Raw genomic sequence first — 10974 nt, forward strand, 5'->3', positions numbered from 1 at the left:
TCATATCCAGCCCAAATGTAGAGCGGATATAGGAAGGCTCTGGCGCGTCCGCCACGTCGAACCCGACACCCCGACCCCACCACAAACTGCATCACATCCATCAATCCCTTCGCCCTCCGCCCGCGTCCCTCCACCAATTCCCGCCTTCGAGCCCTCGTCGTCGCCCACGCTTGCTCCCCATCCTTGTCGCCGGCCCCCATCCACCACCCTAGCTGTCGTCCTGCCCGTCCCACACCACCGTGACGGAGGCTGCGTCGGCGTCGACGGTCGGTGTCCCGTCCGCGGGTATGTTGTGCAAGCCGGAGAACATATACCAGAGGGACCACCGATGGAGGCAGCGGGAAAGGGAAGCGGATGCGGACGTCGAGGAGCAGCTATCCCCCCCCCCCCCCCCCCCCCCCCCCGCCCCTCGGTCGGGCCCAGGACCCCGCACCCCATCCATCCAGCTGCCAACAAGGATCGCGCCGTCGGACCAGGTTGGGATAGTGAAGAATCCGACACCCGGTTGGGGCATTTCGGAGAGCTTTCCGGCAATGCAAATGCCGCCGATGGATGTCTATTAGTCGCCGCAGCTCGTTCGGGCGCGGACAAGCACGGGCACCAGCGGCGCACGGTTGCCCACGACCTGTTCGACAGAATGACACAATAAGACTCGGTATGTTCTTTTTGCTCCTCTCCGATCAACTTTGCATATGCCATGGTCAATATTTTGCAAACACCGTTAGGCCGGTTGGGACATGATCCATGATTGTAATAGCATGATAATTTAAGGAGTTTATCATGTCGGACATGATCAATAATAGTCATGAACCGACCCAAATGGACTACGAGTTAAGGGATCCAACTTGCCCTTCTTTTGAAGTTGGGGCAACATCAAATCCCAATACGAGCAAGAACAAAAAGAAGTCAAAGACGTCAAAGGCAAGAGGTCCGGCATTCACAACATTCGAGGATATCTTATTGGTTATCGTGGTTGGCCACAACAATGGATCTCGTATGCTGCATGGTGCAATAAGGGAATACATATTGGGAGAAGATTTGAAAGGAATATCACGAACAAAAGCAATATGTGGAGCCGCAGCCTATCGTCACCAACCGCAATGTGGCATCTCTCGGGGTCATTCAAGGGAAATTTATAAGTACGCCGACTACTATTCACAAGTGCTCGGTTGCCCTCAAAGTGGGATGGGAGTGGCAACTCATTTAAGATAAATTATTTTATCTTGTCATCATTTGCATATGCATGTTTTATTTTGCATTCTCATTGCCATACATTTTCGTTGTCAGCTAGACGGTGGTGGTGGTCACTATGTATCAAGAAACAGAGAAGACGCCATTTGGTTTTTGCCATTGTTGGTGATATCGAATGGCAAGCCAAAGTGAACGCGACTTGTGGCTGATCTCAAGGCTGACAAGAAGAGGAATGATTGCTGAAGCTCCCACCAATCAATTGGGTTAGACGAAGAAGATCAAGATAATGGTGGTGGTTTTATTACTGAGTCAACAAGCTAGTTGATCCACCTAAAATTTTGAATGTGTTGTGGATATACCACTTCAAGACACTGAGACTCCACCAGGCCAGACCTCATCAGAGGCTTCTTGTCTAGTGTGTTGTGCTAGTGAAATCTTGTGGATCTGAGACAATATTGAATTGAATGCATCTAAGCAGCATACCTAATCTCAATCTAATAACGCAGAAGGCATGTCAATTTATTTATTTTGTTTGAGAAACACCGATTAGAATGTAGACGCACACGCACGCGCGCGCGCACACACACAAGTTTAGGGACCCAAAAGGAAAATTAGATTCGAGTGACATTTGTGGAACCAAACCAAAAACACAAACGTTGGTTCCACTTGTCACTACACGTGCTCTTTTGTGATGCAAGCAAAGGCCCTCCTTGTCCTTGAAGCACTTGTTTATCACGCAAAATAATGTAGCTGGTACTACATGTGCGCATCATCAGCGCTGCTATGATTGTGTGGAAGATTGAGATGAAAGCCACACTAATTTGCAAGTGTGCCGGCCATCGATTGCTTCAAATCACTCTCTAGCTACCGTTGACGTACGGTGCCCATATTTTATTGCATTAATTAGGCCGTCACGTAGTACGAACGGTGATCGTCTACTCGGAGGTGCACCGGTACTAATTTGCAAGTGTTTTGCGTACGATTGTACGTTGCTTTTCAGGATTTTTCCAAACTGGTTTCCTCTACGGCATCGCATGTTTCTGGCGTGCATCCCGTGTTTAATTTACTCTTTGTGTGCATATCCACGGCCGCGCGTGCGTACGTACGTCGTCCGGCCAAGTGATCGCCACCGTCGGCACACGTCGCCGTAGCCGGCCGTCCCGGAAAGCGGTGCCATGTCGTCTTTTTCCCGTGAACCAACGAAGTGGATGTGTGTGGTGCGTCGCCGCCGTCGAGTCTCTCACCCTCGCTCATGCCCATCGAATCGATCACACAGCGAAAGCCAAGTATCGTTCAACCACACGTACTAGCAGCAATTAAGTGTGCACGGTCACAAGTGCACTTTTATCACTGACGCAACCGTCACTAGTTTCGCTCTGATGCATTCATGGCCACCCGAAGTACGTATTAGCTCTCAGGAATGTACGTACAAACTCTGTTGCAGCATAGGAAAAAGAAAGAAAAAAGGAGAAGAAACATGATCGAAAAGATGTGTCCTCACTCGCCACCACACGCTGCCGTTCACACCTCACCTCCGTCGCCGGTGATGCGCGACGGTCGGCGATGTGCCCCGCGTTTCACACCACTGTTCACACCCCACGCCAATCTTTACTAATTTCCATGGACCGCTTAACTAACTAATCAATTGATTAATCACATACTGGTATGGGTACTAACCTAGCTACACACTGATCACCGGCTCAAAAAATCCAAGCTTCAACGTTCAAACACGAAGGGAATACGAATCGCCGATTAATAATAATCTCCCCGGCCGGGGCCGACCGGCGTCGTCGTCGTCGTCGGTCGTTGATCAGTAGGGGTGCGCGTGGCTCCGGCTGATGCCGTTGACGTTGGCGAAGAAACCCACCAGCTCCTCGCGGTACGGCAGGAACGTGCGCCGCGGCGTGGCTCCGTTGGCGGCGACGCCAACGCCGGCCTTGGCGCCGTAGGCCATGCGGTGTGCGGCGGCCACCGTGCCGATCTCGCTGCCCTTCTTCTTGGTGCCGCCGGCTGCCGGGTTCGGCCTGGGTTTGGGCTTGGACTCCTGCTGCTGCTTGGGCGGGTTGACGGGGAGGAAGAGGAACTTCTCCTTGCCGTCGCTCTGGCTGCGGCCGACCACGAGGTCGCTGATGCGGCGCCACCGCGCCACGGACGACCCCGTGGACCCGCTCTTCCCGGCCCGCGGCGGCCGCGGGGACTCCGACGACTTGCCGCCGCCACCGCCGCCGGGCGCCCACACGCAGTAGCTCTCCGGCGCAGCGCCCTCGAGGCCACCGTCGCCGTCCCCGTCGTCAGTGGTGGCCGCGGACGACAACGACGACGTGGACGCCGTCGACCCCGTACTACTGCTCGACGAGGAGCTGTTCCACGCGCGGGTCTCCTCGAGGAAGAGCCGCCCGAGCTGCCCCCTCGTCCTCCGCTCCGTCGGCGCCGGTGGGAGGCCGTCGACGTCCCCCGCTGAACTTGCTCGCGCTGACGGGCGGCGGCCGAAGACGGGGTAGAAGGCGGCGGGGCGGATGCGGCCGTCGGCGAAGAGGTCGTCGGCGGGCGCGGGGGAGCCGTGGTCCCTGCCGAGCAGCGACGGGAACTCGAACTCGAAGTCGGGCTCCGACTCCCCGTCCGTCGACTCCTCCCCCGACGAACACGAAACCGCCGGGGCTGCGTCGGCGGTCTGATTCTGGTCTTGCGGTTCTCCTCGCCGGGGGATGATAATTCTCTCCTCCATTGCTGCCGCTGGCTGGTTGCAGCGTGTCCGCTCTCCGGTGTGGTGCGGCGCGTGGAGGGAAGCAGCAGGATCGGGAGGGAAGTTTCGTGGAGGGAGAGGAGTGGAGGCGGGTGGTGGCGGGGGATAATGGAGGAAGGAGGGAGAGAGCGAGCGAGCGGCGTTTATAAAGGTGGTGGGGGGACGGCTTGGAATGAATGAATGGCCGGGACGGCGATGGATGGTACGCGTCCACGGCTTCGAGAAGGGGTCGAGTACAGTCTGCTTTTGCTCTGTCTAATGCAGAGTTTGGTGCAGGGTGGACTACTCTGCTTCGGCTTGGATTGGATTGGATTGGATTGGATTATTCTTCTCCTTGTCCGTGAGCGTTCACGGGTTCCAGATAGGTTCGGTTTGAGAGAGAAGAATTCTTTACTTCCCGACTACGCACGCAGGTAAGGAAGTAAACTGGTTAAGTAATGTGCGGTGTGTCCTACGATGGTTTCTAGAAGGAGGATTCTGGATCGCATGGGCGGCGATCAAGTCGGTCAATGCATTTTTATGCACGCCAAAATTTCTTCTATCAAGTCAATATCTTACTAGCTCGTGACAGCCCGATTGCGCCGATGGGAATGCAATCTCCCGTGCACATCATGCAATCAGTCATGATTGCTCGTGCCTGCTAAAGTTAGCTCAAGTGTTGCCACGTCCACCCAAAGATAGGCAGCAATGCGATGACGCCGGCGCGCCTTGGGCTCGACTCAGCGTTTCTAGTCGTTGATGCGTGGTCTACGGATCTGGATGTAATTCTTATTATCTTTGGTATTCGTCACATTATCATGATTTATGATGAGTAGACTGAAAGTTTTACCGCAAAGGCGTGTCATAAAAAATGTAAGTAGTTCTTTGAGCAAGGCATGTAATGTTAATAATCCAGAACTCGAACTTGATTCACGAAAGGCAATGCCCCCGTGACCCATTGCATGACGTGCCATGTAGATGTGGCCAATGATCACTCTCTTTTGGTACAAGGAGTAGCAGGACATGGAAAGGTATGCAGCAAGGGAATGAACGGGTGTGGCTGCCCCCATTGCATCATCTGTTATACCAGCTGTCGGTACCACAACACAACTCGCAGCAGACCTCGCCGCCTCCTTCGCATCATCGATTGTACCGGACGTCAGTGATCCCAACCCCGGGCATGCAACGCCGGTGGCCGGCTCCTCCAAAGCACGCAGCACGCTGGCCACCCTGTCTGCAACACCGGGGCGATCCTTGCAGCTTGGATGGTACCATAGTGAAGCCCTCTTCGCCCCTTTTAAGCACGGAATGCGTCCTCCCCTTGTAGCAGGTCACAACCCTTCTCGAAGCAGCAAGCCGCCATCGCGTAGCATCCCTAGCCCCCGTCCGACTAGCAGAATCCTGGCAACCCCTCCTTTGAAGCAGTGTTTCCTCGATGCAGCGATGCACACACAACACCCCATGGCCTTCAACCCTACTCATGCTCTTTGTTTGTTGCGATAGGGGTGTACAAAATATAAGGTATATAACCGAGAGTTTGCATTATCTAATGTTGTGTTCTATCGACTAGGCTGGCCCCCCGGCTTATATAAGATGTCAGGTCCCTAGGATTACAAGAGATCTAGTCGGCTACATTGGTGAAGAGGGTCCTCCACGAATCAGACCTCTTTGTCTTGAAAAGCAAGGCTTCCAAAGTCCTCTTTCTTCAAGGCCATGGGACGGCCTAACTGCCCAGGGCGGAACCGACCTAGGGGTCTAAGGCGTGCCTACTTGGGGCCTGTAACTGACAAGGTGAGCCCTGTTGGAAATATGCCCTAGAGGCAATAATAAAATGGTTATTATTATATTTTCTTGTTCATGATAATTGTCTATTGTTCATGCTATAATTGTGTTATCCGAAAATCGTAATACATGTGTGAATACATAGACCACAATATGTCCCTAGTGAGCCTCTAGTTAACTAGCTCGTTGATCAATGGATGGTTACAGTTTCCTGACCATGACATTGGATGTCATTGATAACGGGATCACATCATTGGAAGAATGATGTGATGGACAAGACCCAATCCTAAGCATAGCACAAGATCGTGTAGTTCGTCTGCTAGAGCTTTTCTAATGTCAAGTATCATTTCCTTAGACCATGAGATCGTGCAACTCCCGGATACCGTAGGAGTGCTTTGGGTGTACCAAACGTCACAACGTAACTGGGTGGCCATAAAGGTACACTACAGGTATCTCTGAAAGTGTCTGTTGGGTTGGCACAGATCGAGACTGAGATTTGTCACTCCGTATGGCGGAGAGGTATCTCTGGGCCCACTCGGTAATGCATCATCATAATGAGCTCAATGTGACCAAGTGGTTGGTCACGGGATCATGCATTACGGTACGAGTAAAGTGACTTGTCGGTAACGAGATTGAACGAGGTATTGGGATACCGACGATCGAATCTCGGGCAAGTAACGTACCGATTGACAAAGGGAATTGTATACGGGATTACTTGAATCCTCGACATCGTGGTTCATCCGATGAGATCATCAAGGAGCATGTGGGAGCCAATATGGGTATCCCGATCCCGCTGTTGGTTATTGACCGGAGAGTCGTCTCGGTCATGTCTGCGTGTCTCCCGAACCCGTAGGGTCTACACACTTAAGGTTCGGTGACGCTAGGGTTATAGAGATATTAGTATGCGGTAACCCGAAAGTTGTTCGGAGTCCCGGATGAGATCCCGGACATCATGAGGAGTTCCGGAATGGTCCGGAGGTAAAGATTTGTATATAGGAAGTCCAGTTTCGGCCACCGGGAAAGTTTCAGGGGTCAACGGTATTGTACCGGGACCACCGGAAGGGTCCCGGGGTCCACCGAAAGGGGTCATCTATCCCGGAGGGCCCATGGACTGAAGTGGGAAGGGAACCAGCCCTTGGTGGGCTGGTGCGCCCCATGGGCCTTCCCCCTGCGCCTAGGGTCCGTTTCCTTACTTTAATCCTGAAATCTTAAAAACCTTAAATCGTGCGCGCGCGTGTTGTTTGACCTTGCCGGTCCGGGAGTTGTTTAGTTTAGCTGTCGTTGAACAAACAGCCAGCCATCGATCAGTCTGGTCTGGTCTGGTCTGGTTTGGGGTTGAATTGAAACTGGTGGCGTGAGCACCACCACCTTCCAGCGACCGACCGACGATGGACGCGAATGCCACTCGATCTGCCTGCCAGTGGACGCGGGTGGATTAATCAACGACCCGACCCGACCCGGATGATTCTCCCTGCCCTACACGCGGGACCCACCGCGCGACTTTATTTGGTAAAGCTGGAGTGGACCTATACGGACTAGGGAGTACGTAGGTCCTCCCTTGGACCTCCAAGTCTCCTTTGCCCCCATTGCCATTGGTGCTACGTGCGACCATTATATTTGTAGCCCAGTAATGCTAGAGCTACAGACCTTTTTTACACGGTTCGTTCGTCGTACAGGATGACGTGGAGCAAATAGATTGATTGGCTTAGGATTAGCGGGAGAGGCCCACCCCTGAAAATCAGGGGGGGCAAGCGAATTAGCGAGAGGGAGACGCGTAAAACCCCCGTATGTGTAGGATTATTGTTTGTAGCCTGCACTGATGATTCCATTTCCATTCGTGGATTAGTCTCCATATAATTAATTCCCTGCCTGTCATCAATCGCCCGCCAAAAATTCAGCTTGTCCGCATCTGTCCGCTTCCGCATACATTTCAAACTTATTTTTATAAACCGAATGAAATTCATGCAAACACGGCCGGATTCCATACTAACAAAACGGATTTCATACAAACACGGCATATTTTCACTAGATTTCAAACATTCAGAACAAAATAAACCCGACCCTAAACCTATCCTACAGGCGGCGGCACCCGGCGTCCGAGCCCTTGTCGTCCTCCATCCGCCGTCTTCATTACCACCGGCGATAAGACCGATGAAGTGAAGGTGCGGCCTCCGGCGAGGAAGACTAGAACACATGAGACGACCCGACCCACATGGGACATAAGGCTCTGCCGCCTCCCGTGGCCTAATCATCCTCGGAGGAGTCCGCGACCTGTCCGTCGCCGGTGGACGTGAGGTCCACGATGGAAATGGTGGTGCCGACGCTGTCGTCGTACCACCAGGCCGCCTGATAGTTCGTCGGCGGCGCAGCGGACGTTATCCTCCTCCGCGACCGCCTGCAGCCGCGCCTCCGTGGCGGCCGCTTCCTGCCGAGTGGCGGCTTGAGCGAGGACCACATCGTAGATGTCACACTGCTCCACGGCGAAGTTGGGGTTCGCCACGGCCTCCTCGCTCGTGCGCTCACCGTATAGCTGGCCCTCCGCCAATCGGTGCTGCTCCAGGAGGTACATGTTGTGCCGCTGTTCCTCATGTGCCTGCTAGAACACCGAGAAAGGCACCGGCGCATGCTGCACCTCGGCAATGGCGGCATTGTAGTGCGCTTTGCGCCTGCTCCATGGTGAAGCCGGCGTGCACGAGAGGTGCGGGAGCCTGGGTGGTGTTGTCGGAGTCCGTCTCCATCGTGGGGTCGTCCTCGTCGTCGGAGACCTCGGGCGAGCTGGCCGACAAGACAGCCTCGATCTGCCTGGCACGGTGGCTCTGCCAGGTGGCGGCAACGGGCGGCCACCGTGTGCTTCATCTAAGTGAAAAAGGTCTCCCGTAGAGCTTCACCGCCCGCAGTCATGGCGGATGCAGTGCAAGGGAGGAGGATTGGGAGCGGCTTGTGTTGTGGAGTGGAGTCAGCCAGGTCTGGCCACGTTTAAATAGCATATTCCGGGGAGGCCAGGCGTCCGGTGCGTCAATGTGCGACGCCGGAGTGGGTTTCTCAGCCGGCGAGCCTGTTTAATGGTGGCATACGGACGGACGGGGCATTGAACGAGCGTGGTAGATACCGTCCAGTCACGCATCTCCGCATTGAACAGGCGCGAACACCAGAGACGCGTCGCGGGCGGCGCCATCGGCCGGCGAGCCGCTTCAATGTCGAAGACAGTGAGAGGTCGTGTCCGCCCTAAGCCGTCTTCAATGTGCAGCAGCGCGCTCTACAGCGGCACGAATGTGGGCAGCGGGCGGGAACGCGTGCGGGGGAATGAGGAGGGGGTTTGGGTCTGCGAGGGCGGTCAAAAGCGGGCGTAGTAGCGCTCCAGACTCCCGTAAAGCCCCCCACGTTTGTCTCCGATTTGCGGGAGAAAACGTGTTCGGATAGCCCGATAAACCGGTACAGACCCGCATTGGATGACTTCCGCTATCCGGACAATACAGCCGGGCGGATGCAGGAGTTTTGAGGGTCGGCGTTGGAGGTGCCTTTGGTGTGTTTCGTAAGCCGCGAGCCCCCTGATCTTGTTACTGTCGAACATGTTGAAATTTTATTAATACTGTACGTGGTAGTATCTGATAATAGTTAATAGTTGGACAAGATCTTCTAGTGCCGCGTGTGTAAGCGTGTTGATGCATGTCGCTGCTGCAGCCAGGGGCAGAAGTTTCCATTGCTGTCGCAGCTCACAGTTCACACCCTATTAGTTATTGCCGCTACAATTCACTGTTAGTTTGGAAAATTCGATATATATCCATGATTGAAAAAAGGTCGGGCAACCGATATTACAAGTGCATCCTATGAGCATAAGATCTCTGAAGCTAACCCTCGATGTGATTTGCCCGTCTTTCTGCTCACCTTTGCTTATTTTTTTCGTTTTTTTCTACCCATTTTTTGTGCAACCTAGACAGTACCACTTCTTTGCATGACAGGACGTCCCTACCCTGCCGTGCTCGACGCTATCAGAGATCGCCGCCGGTTTGAACCTCCTTCACCTGTGTCAGTTCAATCCCGCCATGACTAGGATAATACTACTATATGATTGTATGAGCCATATCGAATTTTCCAAACTAACAGAGTTTCTACTACTATCTGGTCATCTGATGATCGACGTACTACTTGTGGAAGTGTGTTGCCTGGTGGGCTAGTTGTCAACACGTACGTGCAATGCAATTCCCGGGAAAAAGCTACTAGAGTAGCTGTCTAGCTGGCTGGCTGGCTGGAGATCGATCGAACGCGTCGGGCGCGTAGCTAATAGCAGATCAGCGTCGGCAGATCTGTTGCTATTGACATGAATGTTTGAGGATCACAGACAACGACAGATACAATTAATCGCTGTTGCACTCGTGCAATATACTGTGAGTGAGGACCGACAGACAGACATGGCACATGTGTTGCGTTCCCACGCACGAAAGCTGCGGCGGCACAAGCGACCTGCATCTGCATGCGCTTTACTACAAACGCCTCCCGCGCAACAGTATGCGTTTGTATACAAGAAGAGCAGACGCCTCGTCGATCGCCTTCTCCGATGGACCCCGTTCGTCCGTTCGTACCGGCCGGGCGGCGCTAGCTAGGCGACGCCGCGCCGCCGCGTGATGGGAACAGATCAGCCGTGCTCCCGTCGCTCGGTCTGAGAGCGCCGGGGACCAGCGTCCAGCGGCCCGCCCCGTCGGCTGGCCGGCTGGGACCGGGTGCGAGCAGCAGTTTCAGAAAACTGGCCGCGAAACGAAGGCAGGGAACTAGGAAGTAGGTGTTCACTGCACACTGTCCTGCGGGCCCGGGGATCCTCGGTATATGTAAAAAAAATGTCCAGCTTAAGGGCATCTGCAATGCGAAACCGCAAACCGCCGCATCCATCGGGACCGCGTTGTTCCACCGTGAAAGCCATCCAAGATGCGTCTGTATCCGTCCGTGGGCGGTCTGGACGCAATTTCTCTCGTAAACCAAAGACAAAAAATACGAGAGCTTTGCGGGAGTCCGGACATGCGAAACGTACAACTCTAACACCCCGGCCAACCCAAAAACCTCCTCGGACCCCGCGACTCCATCCTCCCCATTTTCTCTCATTCCTTCTTTCTCTTTTGCCTTCGCCGCTGATCCACCACCCCGGCCACCACGCCACACCCCTGCCGGAACTCTACGTCTCCCGCACATCCAGCGCTCCAGCACGCTCTCCTCCGTCTCTGTTCAACCCCTGTCCTCCGACCGCCCTGCCAGGTACTGTCAGCTACTGCTATTCTCACCATGCCCGA

General features: G+C 54.2%; 1 protein-coding gene across 1 annotated transcript; it reads right to left on the minus strand.

Moving 5' to 3' along the window:
* Nucleotides 1-2533: 2533 nt before the first annotated feature.
* Nucleotides 2534-4083, minus strand: LOC109739864 (uncharacterized). Its single transcript, XM_020298947.4, has one exon. It carries the CDS (start codon nt 3914-3916, stop codon nt 3002-3004), a length of 915 nt encoding a protein of 304 aa, XP_020154536.1. The 5' UTR covers nt 3917-4083; the 3' UTR covers nt 2534-3001.
* Between the last annotated feature and the right edge of the window lie 6891 nt (nt 4084-10974).

This window comes from Aegilops tauschii, chromosome 1 (genome assembly GCF_002575655.3).
Source record: "Aegilops tauschii subsp. strangulata cultivar AL8/78 chromosome 1, Aet v6.0, whole genome shotgun sequence".
In the NCBI taxonomy this organism is placed as follows: Eukaryota; Viridiplantae; Streptophyta; class Magnoliopsida; order Poales; family Poaceae; genus Aegilops; species Aegilops tauschii.

Bases quoted from the DNA above. Each gene is read 5' to 3' on its own strand.
- LOC109739864 (XM_020298947.4), bottom strand. From the start codon at position 3,916: ATGGAGGAGAGAATTATCATCCCCCGGCGAGGAGAACCGCAAGACCAG.